The following is a 23,981-nucleotide window of genomic DNA, read 5'->3' on the forward strand; positions in this document are numbered from 1 at the left end:
AATTGTCAAAGCTGCTTAATGAACTCGGTGCTTCAATATTTTTAAATTAGAGGCAACAAAAATAAAAAAATGTGTATATAAATGTGCTGAGATCCATTATAACCTGAAAATTCACATTACTAAGCCATCTTATTAAGCCATCATTTAGATTGGATACTAAACAGAAATTCATACATACTCCTTTTGGAAAAGTATATGAATACTGTCTGCAGATTTAGAAAGGACATAGCAAAATTAATAAACACAGATGAGTTTTCATTTCATTTCTATAGAAATGTTGACATCCAGACATGTATTTTCAGCATTATAGTTGGATAATCTGTTTAATAAAACAGCTATTTGCTGACATCTTCCTAACATTCTAGTACTTTAGGAGTTGCGGATGTTACATTTTTGTAACTTCAAGTAGACTGGCCTGTAATTCTTGTCCTCCCAATAGTAATAAACTCGCTGGGCTGTAATCCAGCATGCAAGGCACATTAAAATCATTAAGGAGATATTACTATTGTCAAACATCAAAAGGAAGGATTAAACACAAAATCCTTTGCATCCAGGAATCTAAATCTTCCAAAGGTTTTTTAAAAAGCACACCAACATAACTGTTTTGTTAAGACTATCACTGCAAGTGTCCAGAAAGATAACAAGAACATTTTCTCTCCCCATTTTTTATTGCTTTGATAGAAATTCTCAACCCACAAAGCTGCCATTTCTTAAAGGAACTTAATTGTCATCCAGCAAATATAATCTAGTCTGGGGAGTAACAGCCACCCCCCTGTTCCTTATTACATATACCTTTTCTTTAGAAAAATGAACTTCCTATAGAGATTTTTTTTTAAAAAAAACTACAATACTTATTAAAAGTGAAGGAAATGGGTGATAAGAATAGTGTGAAGTGACTTTGTCTACAAGCATGATAGTGATGTCAATAAACACGTTTTCTTTTAAGATATAATTCTGCATAATGCACTCCTGAGCCCTGAGTGTGTTGGCCCACGTATTCCACAGGACTTTCTTCTGGAGTGGAGATGAGGTACGAAGAGCCCCGCTTTTCACTTCTGATTGGTGCCATCTAAGGATTATAAATGTTTATCATTAAAGACAATGTATAATTCCAAAAGAATGCTAAATTATTGTATAATTAGGTAGTGCATTTATCTTCTGAAATCCCAAGACCCATCCAAAGAGACCGCTGCATTAGTCTGTTATAACATAAAAGAGTGGAGGGGATGGCAAAATAATCTTGCAGGGCCTTTAAGACTGATTTATTTCACCATCTGCTTGCTGTGGATTTGAACCCACTTTTTCATACACGCTAATTGTCAGTGCATTAAAAGTGGATTCTGCAGCTTCTATTGCAACTTCCCTTTCTGCATCATTCAACTGGCCCCTCCTCAATGCCAAAATGAGCCTTTCTATTTGCAAAAGGCTTATGATTGATCCAGTCAGTTGCATTGTGCAAATTATAGCTGCTCTGTAATTCTTCCATGAGCAAGCGAATGAAGACAAATTGCATACATAGCAAAGAAACCCCTACAGTTTTATACATTTTCATAACAGCAGTTACACACTTTAAGAACAGTGGATGTCAGTGCATATCCAGCATGGACAAACTTCGGCCCTCCAGGTGTTTTGGACTTCAGTTCCCTCAATTCCTAACAGCCTGGAGGACGGAAGTTTGCCCATGCCTAGCATAGATACTTCTAAACTAAGGGGAGCAGTCAGTCTTTCAAAATATTGGTTCCTGTAAGATTTGCATTCATGACACTTATTACATTTGTTACAACTTGTTCCAGTGTCTCTTATAATGCCTAGTACTAAAGGAACGTGAAGAGCTATATCTATGCAAAGTCTCATTTATAGGTTAAAATATGCAAGGCCTAATGCCGAATGCCCGACTCTGCCTCACAGGAACCATTCGGCTCATAAATAGATGGGCATGACCTGTTTTTCTTACCTTCAGTGGATTTTGAGGTGTAAGTGGCAAGACACTTGGAGGGAAGGATCCTTGGGCAGTAGCATAATAAGAAGGCATGACCTGCAGGTAGGTACTGTAGTCACCATAAACAGCTCCATCAGATTCCTACATGCGACAAATAATAAGTTTTATACCCATGTCTATTGCCATTGTGAGCCAGGAAAAATGGAAGGGAATTCAACAGCTATAACATGTGGGAAGGACATTGGTCACAATGAAAGGCTCCTTAGATTCCTCTTTGCGTGATTTAGGCAAAAGCAGCTGTTAAAAGATATGAATGTGTCAAGCCTTATACCAACTTTTCCCATTATTTGTTTTTATTTCAAGTATAAATAGTTTACTACAGTTACCGTATTTCTTTAACTGTAAGACATCAATTCTAAAATGCACCCTAATTTCAGTACCAAAATCACCAACAAAAATACCTAAGATACACCTGTGATTCTAAGATGCTTCTCATTTTTTAGAGATGTTTAGAGGAAAAAGTATGTCTTAGAACTGTAAAATGAAGTATATCCTACATTTTTAAAGTGATTCATGATAGCAAATTTGAGTAGTCAAATTTCATTATCTCAACAATCCAATGAGTTAGCATACACTCATATACAATGTGTTGTAGTTGAGTCAGGAAGTAATGCTGCAAGTAGTAGTAGCAGTAGCAGTAGGGGAAGAAGGGGTAATTGCGAGCAGGTGTCAGATGAGGAACAGCAAAGGGAACGGATCCGGGATATACTTATGGCACCTACTGATGAAGACACATTTGAAGGATTTTCAAGTGGCGGGGAGTCGATGAGCGAGGAAGGAAATATGATGGATGGGAATAGAGGCACAAAAAGGGTTACTCAGAAGCAAGAATCAGATGAAGAACGGGAGAGGAAGAAGCTCCGGGATATATTTACTGCTCCCACAGATGATGAATTGTTTATGCGTTTCTCTGGGAGTGATGAGGATGGGGAGAACACAATGGATTGGACTAGGGTTCAAGAGATTGGGAACATATGTGCAGAACCAGCTTCTGGCAATACGTTTGTGGGGTTTTCGGGACATGGGGATTGGCAAACGGGAGGTACATCCGAGTCATGGGGAAACCGAAGTCTTGACAGGAAATGGAGGAATTGGAGAGATGGAAGCAGGGGTTTGGGTGTGGAGACAAGGACAGCTGCTAGAGATGATGATGGGGTAGAGGCCAGCTCATCATCGGATAATGATGTCTAAGTTAAAAGTAGGCTCTGAAATGGGGAATCCTTGCAGAAGGCAAAGTGTTGGTTTTGTATCATGGGCATTCTGTCGCTGCCTGCTCTCCTGTTGGGTTTTGGGTTCGGGTTCTGCAGCTTGGAGTTCTGTTTCCTGAGAATTCTCGACGTTTGGACTGGTTTATCGTGAGTGTGGCTTTCTCCCTGCCTGGACTCTTGGACTGATTCGACAACGGCTCTGTTTGACCACCTTGGTGACGATGTTTGGACTGGCTTATCGTGAGTGTGTCTCTCTCCTTTCCTGGACCCTTAGATTACCTCAACTACAGCTCTGTTTAAACACCTTAGTGACGACATTTGGACTGGCTTATCATGAGTGTGGCTCTCTTCCTTCCTGGACCCTTGGATTATCTCAACTACGGCTCTGTTTGACAACCTGGGAAACGATGCTTTGTTTGGACTCCTTTTACGGCGACTCTGGGACTTCGGCTGGCTTTGGCAACACCTATTTGCAACTGACTCTTTGGGTACAGCGCTGTCTAGTGGAACCCTTTGTTACAGCACTGTTTGCTTGCTGTTTATTTTGAACTGAGTTTAAATCCGGGTCTTCTTTCTGTTTAATCCGGGTTATTTTCCGGTTGCTTTTTGAAGCCCAATTTGGGCAAACCCTTGAGATTTGGCTAGAGACACTGAAGTTAAGTGTCTCTGAGCGTATTTTTGTTGCTTTATAATAAACCTTTTGTTGGACTAAAAGCATGTGTGGCTCTTTAAGGCCTCTGTGTCTCGACACAGTGGCTGGGCCAAAGTGGAAGAGGACTTGAACTTAATGGTATTCTACCCATTATCCCACACGGCCTCTACAAATAGTCAGCTTGACTCACCAAAACTAAGACTGCTGATGGCTAACTAGCTAATTAACTTGGAAGAGGTTGACTTAAGTATTTCTTAGAATGTTGAAATGGAAGGGGAATCTATTTACCTCACAAATGCTTCCTTATGAATTTGTGAAGGAGGGTAGCATAGGGCGCTATATCTATATCTTTGTAATTTATCTTCCAATGAAGGATTTCAGGTCTGTTTTACAATTATAAATACATCACTGACAGTATAGTATGCCTTTTGGCAAATGCTTAGATCACACTTTATCTATGCGCAAAATTATCTCTACAAGAAACCTGAAAATTTTATGATTAACAGTGAAGATTATAAAATCTTATTACTTTATTATATAAGACGATGTTTGCAGAAAGTATAGCTATATACCGTTAGTAACTGTTACTGTTTCATTACAGTGTATTTCTTGTCTTCCAACTTATGGCAACCCTGAGGTGAACCAATCATGGGTTGTTGTTTTTTGCCAAGATTTTTTCAGAATGTGATTTGTCTCAGCTAAAAATACTTATTAAAAGAGATGTAGAGAGCTTTCAACAAAAAAAACTGATGTGTTTTGGTTGTTTTTCAAAGTCTGGTTTTATAATGTGCTTGATATATAAGATAATAATAATAAACAATAACATAAGCATAATTAAGAAAAATAACATAAAAAGCTTACCTCTGTGCCATTGTTTTCTAGTTCTCCTACTCTAGCTTGAATGGTATGATATGCCTGTGCATACTGTTGATACCACTGCTGGAGAGAATCCTGCAGAAGACAAAGCAAATTTCACCTGGTTTGTCATCTTCTGTCTTTTGCGTCATAAAAACAGGTCAATACACATAATATGCTTTCCAAAACATATGCATGTTTTAAGTAAATGGTTGCATTTTTTACACTTCCATTCCCTAACATATAGAACAGGCATGGGCAAACTTCCTACCAGCTGTTAGGAATTGTGGGAGTCGAAGTCCAAAACACCTATAGGGCCGAAGTTGGCCCATGCCTGATATAGAAGGATTCAAATTAGAGGTGACTCAATCCTGTTGTTTTAAATCTATATTTGGATTAAACCAAATTGTGTTCCAAATGAGCACATGAGCCACCATCCGAAGTGAAGTCACGTGTGAGACGCATACCTGTGTGTAATCTCCGTATTGAGGCAAATAGCTGAAATAGTTGTCTGCTGTTTGCTGCGATGTGCTTCCCGGAGCAGCTGCCGTGTCGAGGGAGGTATTTGAAAGTCCAGCTTGCTGCTTAGCATTACTGGCCTTGTTGCTCATGGCTACCCAGAGACAAAGAAAATGCATCGTTACAACATCACACAAAACATTTTATTTAACGTGAAACTAAAACAATGCAGAAAGAAATGCACATGGTCACTTCCATAAGAATTGTAGCTCAAAAGCGACAAAGCATGACCAGAAAAGGCAGGTGTGGTGACAGACAACATGGCAAAGGGACTTTAGCCCAGCCCAAAATAGAGATAACATTATTTGCTCAGTTCTCAAAAATTATGACATTTTCCTGCCTGACTATTGGCCTGCCCTTTAAAGTGTGGTGAATGCTTGTGTGTCTGGTGACCCCTTCCCACATTCCCTTCAAAGAAAAGACTCCCTGCTTACCTGAAAGACACACAGACGGCAGCACACTGGCCAAATTCAAGTAGGGATTTGTACTAAGGTGGATTTCTTTGGGAGGATCTCCCAGTAGAGAGGTCTGGTTTTTCAAAGCATTCTGTAAAAAACATATACGTTTTATATAGTCCATTTTCATCCTACCATTAGGACGGGTATGCAGAGTTTAATACCATGCTGATATCTTTCTTGCATGTCAATAGAGTTCCTTTGAATTCACTGAAAGCAAGTTTCAGTGGTTGGGTTAGAAAGCTACTCCCACTTCCTCTTCGAAGCCAGGTTTTGGCTGATTTCACAGTATTTGGGACAAGTTGTTTCCTTTATGTAGAATAGAAGTTACTTTCAGGTCTGGAAAAATAATGCCTAAGATATGGCAAAATTTGCTCCCTTGCACCCTAGAAGTTACAGGATCAAACAGATAGAGACGTATCTCAAAATGTGGTAAATGTGGAGGATTTTGGTGGCTTTAAAGGTGCTTTAGCATAGCCACAAACCTGCGTGCCAGATTTCTCCACTTCTGCTTTCTTTATTTACTTGGCAATACATTTCAAGAAACTTGTCAGCAGACATAAACAGAACTGTGCTGTAATTCCTGCAGGTAGTAAATACAGCAGCACTGTGTAATTTACTTTTGCGCCAAATATGAGAAAGCCCATGTTCACTTGTGTCAGGGAAAAGAGAGAAATGCCAAACATACTTCTATCACAAAGATAAACTTCCCTCCCTAGGGGTAGATGTTATGATTGAGCCTCATGGCTCTGTTACTGACAGACGTGGGCGTAAGACTCCTCGAGAGTCAGATACTCTCGAGGAGCGAGAGAGAAAAAGACTGCGAGACATATTTGCAGCACCATCTGACGAGGAGTCTTTCGAAGGGTTTACGGAGAGAATGGAGGAGGGGCTGGTTAGCTCAGAGGAGGATGAGATGGATTGGACTCGGGTAAGGGAGGAAGTGGGTGCCACTGGCCATGATGGGACAGAAGATGAATGGGGACCTTCAGGATTAGACCCATGGTTTAGCTGGAGGGATGGGACGGGATCCACAGCTGGAGATGCTGTTGGGCGTAGTCAGAGGTGTTCCAGCTCTGACGAGGAAAGTGATGAGGAAACGCCCGGGTTAAGGAGGACAGCTGACAGTGATGAAGATTTGTAACTGGCATAAAATGGGGCTTGAGAGCAATTGCAAATTGCGTTGGGCAAGGTAATCTGGGCAAACGCTTGGGATCCGTGTGTGTGTGGGACGCTTCCCTGAAGACTTGTGTGCTTTCCTGTGCTGTGACGTAAGTTGATTGGAATCCAGGGTCAGACGGCGGGAGGGATTGTGTGGGCATTTGTTTGTGCAAACCTGTGCTTACTCTTATTAGCTTGACCTTCCGTCGTCTTCTTGACGGACGCCATCTCCTGCTTTGAGAACTCGGACTGAACTGACCACGGCTTGTCTTCCCCCCTTCTTGGACTTGGAAAAACTACAAACGTCTGCTTCTGGCTTTGATCTACGGAACGGAACTGGTCTACTCAACTGCTACAATCCTTGGCTGATTTACTCGTGTTGGAGATCCTGTCTGCTGTGTGTGTGGGGGAGCGACGCAAGTTACTCTAAGCACAGTGTTGGCAGCAGAGAGGAATCTGCTGCCAATTAGTTGCATTCTTTGTATCTTTTGTTCCTTGGCTTTCGTTTCGTTTATACCCAGGCTGAAGCAAGCAGTTTGTTTTTACCCGGATTAAACTCCGGTTTAATCCGGTTTATCTTTTGAACATTTACTTTTGCCCCTTTTTGCTCCTAAAGGCAAAAACTGCCTGGCCCTTGTGTTTTACGGGCATTTTTGAGTTCTGTAATCTAATAAACTCTGTTACTTTGAATCTTGTGGCGTTCTGTCCTTGACAGATTGCCCAACGCCCATAAAAAGTTTATTGCAGCAATAAACCCGTCAGGAAGACGATGGATGAGTTAAGGGCCAAAGTAGACCAATTGCAAACGGCTTTTACCGTTATCCAAACAGCTCAGGCTGTGAAAGGACATGTTTTGACTCCTGAACGCTTTGACGGAACCAGGTGCAAGTTGCCAACCTTTTTGGCACAAGTGGAGCTTTATTTTTCTCAGCTCAGTGCTCATGCTTTTCCTACAGACACTAGCAAGGTGGCCTTTATTTTGAGTTTGTTGACCGGTCCCGCAGGACAATGGGCCACTAATTTAATTTTGGGAAATGACCCAGTCAAGGACAATTTGAATAATTTCAAAAAGTTGTTAACTGATACTTTTGGGGATCCTCTCCGCACGGAGAACGCTGGGTGGGCTCTGTATCGGTTGAAACAGGGAAAGGGGACTGTTTTGGATTACTTAAATAAGTTTAACCTGTATCGCCACCAGCTGGATTGGGGGGAAAATGCATTCATGCTTTTATTTACTGCCGGGTTAAGTGATATGCTCCAGGATGAATTAGCACGCTTGGAGCCGGCTGAAAGCTGGGACGCCTTAGTAGCTAAGGTGCTGCGTTTAGACGCAAGGTTCGAGGCTCGTAAACACTCAAAAGCAATGTGTGCGCCACCCATGCATGTAACCAGGGCACCTGTGGTGATGGGGGAAGAGCCCATGGAGCTTGGGGTCTTTAAAAAGCTGTCTACAGAGGAAAAGAGCCGTAGGAGGCAGCTGGGCTTGTGTTTGTACTGTGGGAATGCTGGGCATTTTGCCAAAAATTGTAATGTGAAACCTTCCCAGCTTTCGGGAAAAGGCCAGCCCTAGTGCGACGTGAGTCCAACGCACTAGGGCTCCTCAAGCAGTCAACTGAGGGGAGGAAGCATGTTTTCGTACCCATTACATTATCTGTTGGGGGAAGGGAACTTGTTTCTACTTTGGCACTGCTGGACTCAGGGGCTACGGTCTCCTATGTAGATATTGAGTTTGCTAAGAAGCATGGCATTCCTAGAGTGCGCAAGGCATGCGACGTGTGGGTGGAAGGAGCAGATGGGAGACTGCTGGAGACTGGGGTGGTTAACCATGAAACCTCAGCAGTAACGTGGGAGGTGCAGGGAGTAACGGGAACGTTTGTGTGGGATATTACGAGCTTGCCTAGATATGACGTGATCCTGGGGATGGATTGGCTAGCTGTAGTAAACCCACATGTAGATTGGGCAACACGTAAAGTGATCTTAAAGAGGCAGGATTGTTGCACTCTAAATGTTACTCATTCTGATATGGAGGGAGTGCCTGCTGAGTATGGGGAGTTCTCTGATGTATTTTGTAAAAGAGAAGCGGACAAATTACCACCGCACAGGCCATATGATTGCGCCATCAAGTTGGCAGAAGGTGCGAAACTGCCAGCAGGGAGGCTGTATGCCTTGACTGTACCGGAAAGGCAAGCTTTGCGGGAGTTTCTAGATGAAAATTTAGCCAAGGGGTTTATTCGCCCATCTAGTTCTCCAACTGCGGCACCGGTATTCTTTGTAGCCAAAAAGACTGGGGAACTTAGGTTGGTCTGCGATTATCGGATCCTAAACAAATACACCATTCGGGATAGGTACCCGCTGCCTTTAATCTCGGAACTGTTATCAAGGGTGCAAGGGGCTAAGGTCTTTACCAAGCTTGACCTGCGGGGGGCCTATAACTTAATCCGTATACGGGAAGGGGATGAATGGAAGACGGCATTTAACACGTGTTTCGGATGCCACGAGTTCCGAGTCATGCCTTTTGGGCTTTGTAATGCTCCTGCGGTATTCCAGAGGTTCATGAACGATGTGTTCAGGGACCTAATTGACCAATTTTTAGTGATTTATTTGGATGATATCTTGATTTTTTCTAAGGACGAGAAAGAACATCGTCAACATGTCAAGCAGGTTCTGCACCGACTGCGGGCTAATGGGCTTTTCGCCAAGGCTTCCAAGTGCGTCTTTCATGTGCCTGAAGTGGAGTTCCTAGGTCATGTAGTGTCAGGTAGGGAACTTAAAATGGACCCACATAAGGTTGACGCCGTCAACTCATGGCAGGAGCTGAAGACTAAGAAGGATGTACAAAGGTTCTTGGGTTTCGCTAATTACTACCGGGAGTTTATTCCGAATTTTGCAAAGCTCACGGTACCTTTGACGCAGCTTCTGCGCAAGAAACAGCCATTTGTGTGGGGGCGGGAAGCTCACGAGGCGTTTCTACAACTAAAGTCTAGTTTTCAATCGGACAACATACTAACCCATCCTGATGTTGACAGACCGTTCGTGGTAGAAGCGGACGCTTCTAGCTACGCGTTGGGGGCTGTATTGTCTCAGAAGGATTCCTCAGGGACCTTGCGTCCCTGTGGATTTTACTCGCGGCAACTAACACCCTTCGAGCAGAACTATACCATATGGGAGAAGGAGTTGTTGGCGATTAAGGTGGCGTTTGAGGTGTGGCGGCACTGGCTTGAAGGGGCACGGCACCAGATCGTGGTCAGATCTGATCACAAGAACTTAGAGCACTTGCAAACAGCAAAGAAGTTAAACCAGCGTCAAATCCGCTGGGCTTTGTTTTTCTCCAGGTTTAACTTCAAGGTGCAGTTCGTGGAGGGGAAGGCAAACTTGCGGGCCGATGCTTTATCCCGCAAGCCGGAATTTAAGACCAATGAGCAGGTAGTATGTCAGACCATCTTGCCTACTGCCTCTCTGTGTGTTGTAGATAATGAGCTTGGGTTACATGACCAGATCCTTGAGGCTCAGAAGGATGATGTGTGGACTCAGGAGCAACTGATGCTGCTCTCTGCAGGTAACCGTACCATACTGCCGCATCTCCAGGATCAAGACGGGGTATTGGTGCGTAGGGGGCAGGTTTACGTACCAGTAGGGACCCTCAGGTTGGAGGTGATTAGAGCCCACCATGACGAACCCATGGCTGGGCACTTTGGCAGGTTCAAGACCGTACAGCTTATCACCAGGAGCTACTGGTGGCCAAAGATGCGGCAAGACATTCTGCGCTTTTGTGACAGCTGCGCCGTTTGTCAGCAGAGTAAGACGCCTGTTGGGCGCCCTAGAGGGTTGTTATCGTCTTTACCTGTTCCGGAGAGGCCATGGCAAATCATTTCCATGGATTTTATTTCAGATTTGCCTAAGTCTGGGGGTTATACTTGTATTTGGGTGGTGGTGGATTTATTTAGTAAACTGGCTCATTTTATTCCTTGTTCAACCATTCCGGCGGCCCCTACGTTGGCCTTACTATTTACAAAGCACATCTATCGTTTGCACGGAGCACCCGAGGTGATTATTTCAGATAGGGCTCCGCAATTTGTGTCACGCTTTTGGAAACACTTCCATGAGTGTTTGGGGACTAAGTTAAACGTGTCTTCAGCTTTCCATCCGCAAACGGATGGACAGTCGGAACGGGTTAATGGGCTCTTAGAGCAGTATCTGCGTTGTTTTTGTTTAGATCAACCCACGGCTTGGGTAAAGTGGTTACCGGTGGCGGAATTTGCTTACAACAATGCGGTGCACACGTCTAGTCAGCATACGCCATTTGAGCTAACTTATGGTTTTCACCCACGGGGAGGTGTGGCGCCGTCGACCAATGTGGTCTCTTCGGACCCTGTGTACCGCTCTTCGGAAATGGCTGCATTGCATGATGTTGCCCGTCGCTTACTGTTGGAAGCTAAGGCAACGCAGAAGACTCAGGCTGACCGCCACAGGCAGGCAGGGGAGGAGTTGGAAGAAGGGGATTTGGTGTGGTTATCTTCCAAACATATTAAACAGGCTGGGGGAAAGTTTGCGCCTCGGTATTTGGGTCCCTTTCCTATCGTTAAAAAGATTTCTTCTGTTGCGTTTCGTTTGCGTTTACCGTCTAGTTTAAAGGTCCATCCAGTCTTTCATCGTTCGCTGTTGAAACTTGATACCTCTAGTCGTCGTGGTGCTATAGCGGAGGGTATCACTGCCACTTCTCCGCCATCGGGGGAGGAGGCCTTTGTGAGAGGGGATAGTGTTATGATTGAGCCTCATGGCTCTGTTACTGACAGACGTGGGCGTAAGACTCCTCGAGAGTCAGATACTCTCGAGGAGCGAGAGAGAAAAAGACTGCGAGACATATTTGCAGCACCATCTGACGAGGAGTCTTTCGAAGGGTTTACGGAGAGAATGGAGGAGGGGCTGGTTAGCTCAGAGGAGGATGAGATGGATTGGACTCGGGTAAGGGAGGAAGTGGGTGCCACTGGCCATGATGGGACAGAAGATGAATGGGGACCTTCAGGATTAGACCCATGGTTTAGCTGGAGGGATGGGACGGGATCCACAGCTGGAGATGCTGTTGGGCGTAGTCAGAGGTGTTCCAGCTCTGACGAGGAAAGTGATGAGGAAACGCCCGGGTTAAGGAGGACAGCTGACAGTGATGAAGATTTGTAACTGGCATAAAATGGGGCTTGAGAGCAATTGCAAATTGCGTTGGGCAAGGTAATCTGGGCAAACGCTTGGGATCCGTGTGTGTGTGGGACGCTTCCCTGAAGACTTGTGTGCTTTCCTGTGCTGTGACGTAAGTTGATTGGAATCCAGGGTCAGACGGCGGGAGGGATTGTGTGGGCATTTGTTTGTGCAAACCTGTGCTTACTCTTATTAGCTTGACCTTCCGTCGTCTTCTTGACGGACGCCATCTCCTGCTTTGAGAACTCGGACTGAACTGACCACGGCTTGTCTTCCCCCCTTCTTGGACTTGGAAAAACTACAAACGTCTGCTTCTGGCTTTGATCTACGGAACGGAACTGGTCTACTCAACTGCTACAATCCTTGGCTGATTTACTCGTGTTGGAGATCCTGTCTGCTGTGTGTGTGGGGGAGCGACGCAAGTTACTCTAAGCACAGTGTTGGCAGCAGAGAGGAATCTGCTGCCAATTAGTTGCATTCTTTGTATCTTTTGTTCCTTGGCTTTCGTTTCGTTTATACCCAGGCTGAAGCAAGCAGTTTGTTTTTACCCGGATTAAACTCCGGTTTAATCCGGTTTATCTTTTGAACATTTACTTTTGCCCCTTTTTGCTCCTAAAGGCAAAAACTGCCTGGCCCTTGTGTTTTACGGGCATTTTTGAGTTCTGTAATCTAATAAACTCTGTTACTTTGAATCTTGTGGCGTTCTGTCCTTGACAGTAGATCTCCTTTCACTTCCCCTTGTCTCACCCATTTGTAACTACCGTGTTTCCCCGAAAATATGACAGTGTCTTATATTAATTTTTGCTCCCAAAGATGCACTAGGTCTTATTTTCAGGGGATGTCTTATTTTCCCATAAAGAAAAATTCACATTTATTGTTGAACAAAAAAATGAACATTTATTATATACTGTGCAGTAGTTGTCATCACAAACCAACATAACCAGATAAACTGTGAATCCTATCAAGAATTTCTTATTACTACCAATATTTCCATGTACAACACTCATTTACCGATCCTGCATGCTCTGGTGTTCTGTTCGTTGGGCATGCTTCCAAACAAAAACTTTGCTAGGTCTTACTTTCGGGGGAGGCCTCAAATTTAGCAATTAAGCAAAACCTCTACTAGGTCTTATTTTCTGGGGATGTCTTATTTTAGGGGAAACAGGGTAGGAGTTGGGTGGAAGTCGGATGTCTGGCTGGATCTACACTGTCATATAATGCAGTAATGCGGATTAACGGCATTAAACTGGATTATATGGCAGTGCAGACAAATATAATCCAGTTCAATGCAGTTAATCTGAATTCTGAAACTGTATTATATGGCAGTGTAGATCCAGCCTGTACATACTAATGACTGCATTACAACAAAAACAAATGGGATTGCAATAGTTAAAGGCCGTTTCTCACCCCGAGGGCTGAGTCCACACTCTTTGGCTGGCTCTGTGGCATGAGATGTCCTGCTCTCAGGCCTCCAGCAGTGGCATTTGTCAAGCTCGGCCGATATGGCTGTGAACCAGAGCCAGCGCCTTCTGTCAGCCCCACTCCAGGTGGCAGCTTCTCCTGTGCGCTGTTTGGCCTCGGCATCGCTTGGCCAGCCACGTGCTGACTTGGGAAGAATGGCAGCATGCCCATCCCTGTTGTGACCGGTGTTTGAGCTGTATTTGATACTGCATCGTAAACCATAAATGGGAAAAAGAAGGTTTATTTGGCAAGGATCACCAGGATGCTCTGCTCATGGTATCTGCTATGAGAAAAGCACTGAGGAGTCTGTTTAGTAATTGCAACAAAACAGAAATACCTTCCCCCCAGGCACTTATACCTTCCACTTTTGCTAAAAGCAAGTCAAGTTTTATTTGAATCACAGACTCTTTTCATAGAACAGTAATTACAAAAAGAATATGATTTTGTGTTGAAAATCTGCATGTTAGCAGAAGCAAATTGGTTCAAATTACAACAGTTACTGCTGCATACATGGCCATGTACGGTGTTTTTGTTATATGTCTTCTCTCTCTCTCTCTCTCTCTCTCTCTCTCTCTCTCTCTCTCTCTCTCTCCCTCTCCCTCCCTCCCTCCCTCCCTCTCTCTCCTACCTCTATTTATTTTTGAATGCCTTTCACTGTAAATTAAATTGTGTTAAAACTTAATTTTTAAAAACTGTGTATATATAGTAAACTGCCTATGAAAAATACTTATTTTCTAATAAACTTTTGCAACTTATGTACAAGCTTTTCAAAATAAATCTGCATAAAGCCACTTGTTATTTCACTGGACATAGTAAGAGTACTTTGGGTTAAAAAAGAGGAAGTACACTCATTCTGAACAGGAAATTAATTTTAAGGGAGTTATGCCAGATGATGCCATCTATATTTCTAAGCAGGATATTCTTCTATTTAACCTTCCTATATCAAGGAAAACCATTTTCCAGGCCTTCAAAAATCTATTCCACTTCTTTAGAGTTTTGACTATGTAGAAGGCAAAGGCCCATCAGCTGCTCCTCAGCAGATGGAATGGAATATCTGACTTGTGATCAAAAAGACTTCTAACTTTAGATTAATATGTTTTTATTTTCAATTTAGTAAAGGTAAAGGTTTTCCTCTGACATTAAGTCTAGTCATGTCTGACTCAGGGGGTTGGTGTTCATCTCCATTTCTAAGCCAAAGAGCCGGCGTTGTCCGTAGACACCTCCAAGGTCATGTGGCCGGCATAACTGCATGGTGAGCCGTTACCTTCCCGCCGGAGCAGTACCTATTGATCTACTCACATTGCATGTTTTCAAACTGCTAAGTTGGCAGAAGCTGTGGCTAACTGCAGGAGCTCCCCCTGCTCCCCAAATTCGAACCACCAAACTTTCGGTCAGCAAGTTCAGCGGTTTAACCTGCTGCGCCAAAGGGGGCCATATTTCAATTTACATATTCATAAAAAACTGTGAAACAAAACTCTATCTATCTATCTATCTATCTATCTATCTATCTATCTATCTATCTATCTATACTTCTAACTTTAAAACAAGGGATCTAAATGATCCTAAATTCAACAAAGGCCATGCTCCCCAACTCTGTCCTACTACATAACATATTTTACATGACAGCAGTAAAAACTGCTACTATAAAGAATCCCCAGGAGTTAGTTGGCCGTGATGAACCAGAGACTCAGATCCAACTTCTTGTGTAGAAGCACAGCAATAATGGATTGTAGCTGTTTCATGACAGTCATGCATCACACTTGTGTGCCACCACAGGAAGAGAAAAATGCACAGGTGGATTCCCAAGTTACCTTTTCAATAATGTTTTGGTTTGAACCTCAGAGACTTACTTCACCCAAACTGAACATGGTCTTGGTTATGATGCTTAGGCCAATTTTACATTTGTTAGCAATTATGCACCAGATTAGAAGGATTTGGTAGTTGGAACCAGTGGAGAGTAACATGTGGATTACAACTGGCATGTATCACCATTTTTTAGATTTTGGATTTTGTTGTATCTTATGGATCTTGTGATTCTACTAATTTCTCAGCTAGGCAGTCCACTGTTGCTTAGATTAGTTTCCTGCTCCTGCTCCTGCTTTCTTACTTGATTTTATGTAAAACATTCAACATTAATATAACATGTGATTATGTTGATTTGGTATGTAGCTTTATCAAACATATTTGCATCTTCATGAGTTTGAAAACTACTATGATATCCATTGGCTAGATTAGGATGGTAAGGTACAAGTAAAATGAGGACACCTTTTGGATAGTCAAAAGCTGAGTCAGTCAGAATTTCCATTAGCAGAAGATTATAAAACAAATGGGCATATGGCCATTGTCTCTAATGCTGCCTTCTTTCATAAATTATTTAACTGTATCTAACAACAGAGTTGCTATCCTTTTGCCAGTTGTTCAACACACCCATAAGAAACCCATAAACACAACCGTCCTCACTGTAGACTGCCTTTGTTAAACACTCCTGCTTCTTGTTTAGCCATCTGAACTGGGCTACAGCATGTTTCCTAGAAGTGCTGCCCTTCATAATTATAGATATATTGCCCAGAGGTTGTTGTCTTTTTAAAGGGGAATTTCTTTTACTATAATAGGAAACAAAATGTCACTTGCAATTGCGTGCTTCTCCGTGGCTCCCGATGTCTGCAGTTACTTGTGGCGCAGCCCCCATTCCTAGCATTGTCTGAAGCAGAACTGCTGGAGGCTCTCCAAGCAAGCTAGGTTTCTGCAAAGAAGAATAGAAATGTGATAGGTTATTAAAAAGACCTCTTATTAAATGGTCACCCAGCCTTGGATTGTAGATATTTGCTTTACACTGTTTATATAAATGGAAGATCAAATAATATAATATTTTCAGGAAGAAGACATTTCCACGTTTTTGTTTATAAAGAATTATTGCCTATGGGGTAACTAGGACTCATCTGTGGGCAGTTTAATTTATTCAACTCACAGTGTTAGTATGAATATTTTCAGTCTTCGTTAGTTGTGCCAGTTGTAGATGGGAGAGATTTTGTAACATCAAACTGGATGCATTTCCAGGAATTGGTCCCTGTTAGGGAAAGGCTACATGAGTTACATATGGAATTGACTTATGGAACCATCTCACAAATGAAAACACAGATGTCGAATTCCTTTCATATCTGCAATGAGGACCCTTTTTTTACTTTCGACTGGTGGAAGTTTCTTCATATAACATTACTTTATGTCCATGGCTAAGGGCAGATTTGAATATTGTAGTAATCCAACATTTAAACAACTCCTGGTTCTCAAAAATACTGGTGTCCACCAACAATCCCCCTTTCTTATATTTCCATTGTATTTCTATTGTAATGCATATAAGTTCTATTATCTCAATGGATCCAGCCTAGATGGAGCTCACATTTGAATGTAGTTAAGAATGCTACCTAGTACAGAAATGCACTATTTTCCAAGGAAGCTGCAGGATACATGTGTATCCGGACTGAAGCATAATTACCCCCGCCCTCGGGTACCATAAAGTATGCAGTGAAAAAAATATGGCTGATTATACAACTGGCAAATTCAGGTTTCTGGGTCAAGTAAAATGATTAATTAAAATCAGAATCCTTTCTCCAAGACTAATCAGAATATGATTATCTTGCAAAGAAAAGCACCACCTTGTTTATTTGTGGAATATGTAATTGAAGACAACAGTCAAACGTGATCAATTAAAACTTCTATGTACAGCATGACTCACTTTCTCCTGTGAGTGAATGAAAAATATGTCTTTCTGCTTTTTATTTTGCAAAAAGATATATAGTCGGCAAGATCAGAGAGGCAATAACACTAAAAACATACCAAGAGAACAATAAGAGAATCACTAGTATTTGTCTTCAGTAATCTTTTACAACTGAAAAAAATAACACAACCACCACCACACAATGAATTGGGATCTACACCAGCGTATGAATAGTTTGAACAAATAACCTATTTTCTTCCCTCTGATCTAGGAAAATCTCAAGCCTTGGCATAGCCTAGGAAAGCAGAGAAACTCTTATTTTTATTTAGGTCGCTTTATGGGGGAAGTAAAGAGGATTCAATCTGTGTTATGAATATATATCTTTTCAAAATATATATGTAATACCTTCGTACTAGTTTCCTAGTTATCCCTAAGGTTTGAGGATACAGTAGAGTCTCGCTTATCCAAGCTCCGCTTATCCAAGGTTCTCTATTATCCAACGCAATTTGCCTTTTAGTAGTCAATGTTTTTGTAGTAAATTTTTCAATAAATTGTGAAATTTTGGTGCTAAATTCATAAATACAGTAATTATTAGATAACGTTATCGTGTACTGAACTGCTTTTTCTATCCATTTGTTGTAAAGCATGATGTTTTGGTGCTTAATTTATAAAATCATAACATAATTTGATGTTTAATAGGCTTTTCCTTAATCCCTCCTTATTATCTAACATTTTCACTTATCCAATGTTCTGCCGGCCCGTTTATGTTGGATAAGTGAGACTCTATTGTACTATCGTAGAGATATCTTTAAAAATTAGACTGCTAAAATGAGGTCACAGTTTCAATGTCTAGGTAAAGGTAAAGGTATTCCCCTGATGTTAGGTCTAATTGTGTCCAACTCTGGGGATTGGTGCTCATTTCGATTTCTAAGCCAGAGTCAGCGTTGTCCGTAGACACCTCCAAGGTCATGTTGCCGGCATGACTGCATGGAGTGCCATTACCTTCCCACTGGAGCAGTACCTATTTATCCACTCACGTTTGCAGAAACGGGGGCTAATCATCAACCTTTCAGTCAGCAAGTTCAGCAGCTCAGCGGTTTAACCCGCTGTGCTGCCGGGGGGTCCTTTTAATGTTAACCTAATAAAAGTTTTAATTTGATAAGTTTTATTTTTCACAGCTTAATGAAGAATATCAAGACCTATGTAGTCATTCTGAAAGTAAAACAGCAACATTTTGTGATGCAGAGATAGATCTATAAAGAATAGCAGATAACAACATAATTCAAGTACTATTATGGATTCAACAGTATATTATTAGTAATTTAGAAGCTTATATAACTGAAGTATTACTCTGATTGCAAATTAAGGAAAACACAATCCTGAAGATTACAGCCAGCCCCTAACACTCATAGACAAAAGAGGATAATCAGACCCAAAGATGACTGACCACTGGTGCACTGAAGAGTGGTTATGCTCCAGAAGCCACTGCTCCACTCCCAGTTTCAAGTCTGTTTAGTCAACCAAGCTGTTCCTGATTAGCTTGTTTTCCTGCCCATTCTCAGAGCTCAAGAAAGATGAGAGGACTTCTAGGGAACATGTGTCAAACTCAAGGCACATGGGCCAAATCCAGCCCCCCATGTCATTTTATGTGGCCCTCCAGATGCTGAACTACAATTCCTATATTCTTCATGAAGCATCATGAGTTAATGGGAGTTGTGATACAATAACACCTGGAAGGCTCTAGTTTGTTCTGTTTAGTGAGGATAGTGGGGTTTGGATTTAGATACAAGGCTTGTGGATATGATGTCCGACTTTAAAATGCCCTTTAACCTTTCCCTAACCTCAGAGCCACAAGTGCTGTTGGGTTGCAATGCCATTATCCCCAGTCTGCATGGCAGATAATCCAAAGGTATGGATGCTGTTGTTCAGTAACATTTGGGGACCAAAACTATGTAAAAACTAAAGAGCACTGTAAAAAAATTATCGTTGGCTCTGTTTATCCCAGGATTCAATGGCCCTTTGAAGGCAAATATAAGGAAAATGGGTTGAACACTCCTGCTCTAGAGGAAGCCTGCAAGACTGCAAATAAGATGGCACCCACTCATGCTTTGCCCAACTCTGTCAAGAATCCAGGGATCACCCTTCTTACCATATGGTGACTCAAACTGCTTAACCAATATATTTTATATCCATTTGTAAAAAAAACAAACATACCTGATGAACTTTATTCAAGTGTACAAATGCTGGGCTGAATGGGGATACAATATGGGGTACAGTCACCGGAGCACCAAGGACTGTTTTATAAAAGATAACAGAATACATATTTATTAAAAGTCTACCTTGCTCAAGTCAAGAGAAAATGCATTTAGACAAAATGAACCTCTAAATAGTAAAATTTCCCCTCACAATCACTATTTTCAATAGCTTTACATGACTTGATATGTAAATAATTGAGTATTATCAAAATGACTATTTTTCACAGGCCAGCCAGTTGTGTGCCCTGTAGAAAGACTTTACATTTCTATGTTTCTTGTTGTATACTTGTGCATCTTTGCACAGGTGTATAATTTTTTGGCCCTGTGGTTGGCTCTGAGATCAAATGAGGGGGGGCACCGTATCACCTTAGTATCACCTTAAAGTAATTGTATTTTAAAAGCTTACCAAATTTGTTAAGACTTCCATGTAATTGAGGTTGTAATAACATTTGCAGCATCGCTGGGGTGTTTAAGCTTTTCATAATCTGCACTGCATTTGGCTCTGGAAGCAACCCCTTTCTGTTGTTCCTCATCTTGAATAAAGGAGGAGTAAAGGAAAATGAGAAGAAAGTTGATTCTGTAACACCATATGGCTTTCCTATAATTAGTGTATTTCAGCAAGTAGTGGTAATAATAATAATAATAATAATAATTATTATTATTATTATTATTATTATTATTATTATTATTATTATTATTATTATTATTTTATTTTTATACCCCGCCCCATCTCCCCGAGGGGCCAAGCCCAGGCAATGGGGCCATGGGGCCAAGCCCAGGCAATAAGCAATATAAAACTCAACAATAAAAACAAATCATAAACAAATAAAATCACATATACCAATAAACAATAAACACACTTTTAAACCTGTGGCCCTCCATGTGTTCTGGACTTCGGCTCCCAGAATTCCTGGCCAGTAAACAAGATGACTAGGGCTTCTGGGAGTTGGAGGCTCAAATATATGAAGGGCCACAAGTTCGACACATCTGATACAATATTAGTTAACAATCTTAAAAGTCACATATGGGACTGGACACATTCAGGACATCATCTAGAAACTGTAATGACAAACCTATGCACACAGCACCTTCTCTCCTAGCATGCATGCCATCACCCACCCACCCCCACTCACTCACCACCCCGCCTTCTCGCCCTCTTGTCCGCCCTTCTGCTTGCCCGCTTGCTCACCCATCCCCCTCCTACCCAAACCCCACTTGCTCTCTCACCTGCTTGCCCCCCCAACTTGCCCACTCACTTGTCTACCCCCCCCACTCCCCCCCCCAGTGCTCAACCCCCACCCTTGGTTTGGGCACTCATCTCTTGAAAAGATTCGCCATCACTGATGTAGAACTTTCTAAAGTTCTGGTGGAAAATACAGGTACTACCACTTTTCCCTCTAATATTAAAGTTTTAGTTACTAGGCCCATGCTGTGTCTACTATCCTTCCATCAAAAGTAGAACTTATTTTTGTTTTTAAATAGCTAGATAAAAGTTTGAGCAAAGTATATAACTGTTGAAATAATTAGGAGGCCATTTGGAATTCAGCACCTTTGATATTCTGATGGCTCTCAACTCTATTTCCAGCCATCAGAGTCAAACTGGGGTTGTGCAAATGGTGGACCAGTGCCTGGATGCTACAACTGATTGAATGAGGGCTAATAAAATGAAGTTTGGAGGTCACTCCTTTCCTGAAGAAAAAGGGCACAGTTTAAGAATAACCATGATGTCATCTTTGCCACTAGAGGCCCAAGAGGACTCTGTGAATTCTTGGTTCCAGCTTTGACTGTGCACCTACTATAGCCTTTCCTGGATATAGATAATCCTAGCCACAGCAGTATAACTTCTGATACTTCAGAGAGTGCTTCCTTCTTTGCATCTCTGATCAAGGGATAAATCTGCTTGGGGGAGGGCTCCTCTATGTACCACTAGAGCAGTGGTTCCCAACGTTTGGTCCTCCAGTTGTCTGGACTTCAGCTCCCAGAAATCCCAGACACTTTACCAGTTGTTAGGAATTGTGTGAGAACATGGAAGAAGGACTTCTTTGTTATGACTCCCCAGTTGTGGAGGATTCTCCCCTTTGGGCCACATTCACACCTTTATAAGCCAAGTAAAGATATGGATGTTCATTAAAATTTGGGATCTAAGTGACTCACTCTAAAATGTTTATGCACATGGATTTAAACTACATTAACCTTTTTAACCCGTTCTAACTTAAAATCATAGAATAATAGAGTTGGAAGAGACCACTTGGGCCATCTAGTCCAACCCCTTGCCATGCAGGGAAAGCACAATCAAAGTACCCGACAGATGGCAATTCAGCCGATGTCTAAAAGCTTCCAAAGGTGGTGTTTCCACCACACTCTGAGGCAGAGAGTTCCACTGCTGAACAGCTCTTAACAGTCAGGAAGTTCTTCCTAATGTTCAGGTAGAATCACCTTTCCTATAATTTGAATTCATTGTCCTGAGTCCTAGTTTCCAGGGCAGAAGAAAACAAGCCTGCTCCCTCTCCCTTATGACATCCTTTCACATACCAGTATTTATACATGGCTATCATGTTAATATATTTGTTAATATATGTAATATATTCTAGTCTACTGAAATTATTTTTCTTGTTTTAAGCTGTTTTAATCTTTTTATTGACTTCATTTTTATGCCCCTCTCCAAATTGTGATACAGAGCGGGATATCTATCTATCCACTGTAGCTCATCTTAATCCCTCAAGCAGAACATATTAAGGTCAAATACAAATGTGCATGAAAGATCTACAGTCAGCCCTCCACATTGGCAGGTTTAACTTTTCTGGATTCGATGGCTGATCTGATTACTATTATCTTTTTAGAAATCTCTATATTCCTCCAGTACATCTCTATTCTCAGTTTCCAGAAGATGCTGATCGCAGAAAGCTAGAGATTCCTAGAGAGGTGTTCTCTCACATTAAAGTAATCTTTTTATTTGCATGTTTATCACTTTCACAGGAGTCCTGCATCCCTGATCCCTGTGAAGGTGGAGGGCCTACAGTTTATTAAGAGCAGTTTTTTTCATTACTTGCCCAAACACCATCAGAATCACCACCAACATCAAATATCACTCATTTTTGTGTGTGCAATCCATCAATTCCTTTTTCACAAACAAGCCCCTCTGGAGGCATAAATTCTTTCTTACCATTCGCTGTGCAGCTATAAGTGTCGCAAGTGTGCTGCGTCCTGGGGCTCCAGGAGCACAGTATGACACATGCACACTCTTTCCTTTGATAGTTAAACCATCTGTGCTTTGCTGTACTTCCTCTGCCTGCTCTGCTGTTTCATACTCAACGACTGCAAAGCCACCAACAGAGCTATCTTCCTCCTGGGCAAGCTGTAGGGAAATTTCACAATACAGTGAATAAGGTACTAATTTCTGCGATTGTTGTGAAACTCCACTATATTATCCCACCCCACTAAACATGAACTACTTGTGAAAAATATTTAACATCCCACAAAGCAAGTTAACACTGCAAATCACTCTCCCTTTAAGCTAAATTTAATGCCCAAATGTTTTTCAGATGACAGTCATGCGGCTGTACTTGAATTACTCTTGCCTGGCTATCTAATCTTGTGAAGAACCGAAACTATGAAATAAATTTGACAGTAATTTTATGGAGCGTAAAGAGCAGAATTAAACTGGGAATTAGTTATTAATCTTGGGAAAGATTATTCTTGATACTTGTTCCTGAGGAATGCTAATTATTTTGAAACACCACTTTACTGATGACATCCCCCTCCCCTTCCAAATCAAGTGATAAACAGCAGATGGGATATATGTGAAACTCCATGAAATTCTAGTTGATTAGTCTTCACAGCCCAGTCTTTAGCTGAGATACAGGAAGCTGTTTCCTTTGCACCCATGTCAAGGATAGCTTATAGCTTTTCTTACAGCCTCTATAGCCAACATATACCAGAAACTAAGTTTTACACACCTGATCTATAAAAGCCTTTTGCATTTCAGCAGATGTCAGGACCAAATTACTAAAAGAGAGCAAAACCACATAAATCGAAAGTTCTGCTGAAGAAAGTGATTTGATGCATGCACCCTTCTCAGTCATTAAGAGCCCTTCCACACTGGCCCTTTATCCCAGATCTGATCCCAGATTATCTGTTTATCCCAAGTTATCTGGAATGAAGCTCATACATTCCATTTTAAAGCAGATAATCTGGGATCAGATCCTGGGTTATAAGGACAGTGCAGAAGGGGTGTTAGTGTTACTGGGGTAATCCTGAAGAAATACGGGGGTAGCATCAGTTTGATATAATTGTCTAATCCACTGCTTCTTAAACTGTGGGTCCTGACCCCAAAAGCAGTCCCCTAAGCTCAATGTTGGGGTCCTGAAACTTTTTTCTACACATCACCTAAGGGCTGTTTTAGACATTTCATGAATCTGTTGGGCAGTGTTCAAAGTGGACTCTTCAGAAGATGCTTCAGCTGTACTTCATAAAGACGAAAATCAGCCTGTTTAGCAATCCTTGCAAATGCT

General features: G+C 41.9%; 1 protein-coding gene across 2 annotated transcripts in view; it reads right to left on the reverse strand.

Annotated features, from left to right (window-relative positions):
* Positions 1-23,981, reverse strand: part of raver2 (ribonucleoprotein, PTB binding 2) — a 58,982-nt gene continuing 35,001 nt past the window's right edge. The window contains exons 4-14 of one of the 2 annotated variants that reach the window (XM_008109310.3): positions 22,634-22,825; positions 19,877-20,003; positions 19,430-19,509; positions 16,469-16,567; positions 16,132-16,243; positions 13,447-13,706; positions 5,668-5,779; positions 5,182-5,327; positions 4,721-4,810; positions 1,955-2,080; positions 1-1,069 (exon numbers count right to left, since the gene is read on the reverse strand). In XM_008109310.3, coding sequence (XP_008107517.2) covers positions 923-1,069; positions 1,955-2,080; positions 4,721-4,810; positions 5,182-5,327; positions 5,668-5,779; positions 13,447-13,706; positions 16,132-16,243; positions 16,469-16,567; positions 19,430-19,509; positions 19,877-20,003; positions 22,634-22,825 — 1,491 coding nt within the window. In that variant the 3' untranslated portion in view covers positions 1-922. The remainder of the gene's footprint in view (positions 1,070-1,954; positions 2,081-4,720; positions 4,811-5,181; positions 5,328-5,667; positions 5,780-13,446; positions 13,707-16,131; positions 16,244-16,468; positions 16,568-19,429; positions 19,510-19,876; positions 20,004-22,633; positions 22,826-23,981) is intronic. The other variant, XM_008109311.3, reaches the window with a different exon arrangement.

The sequence above is a fragment of the Anolis carolinensis genome, chromosome 4 (genome assembly GCF_035594765.1).
Source record: "Anolis carolinensis isolate JA03-04 chromosome 4, rAnoCar3.1.pri, whole genome shotgun sequence".
NCBI lineage: Eukaryota > Metazoa > Chordata > Lepidosauria > Squamata > Dactyloidae > Anolis > Anolis carolinensis.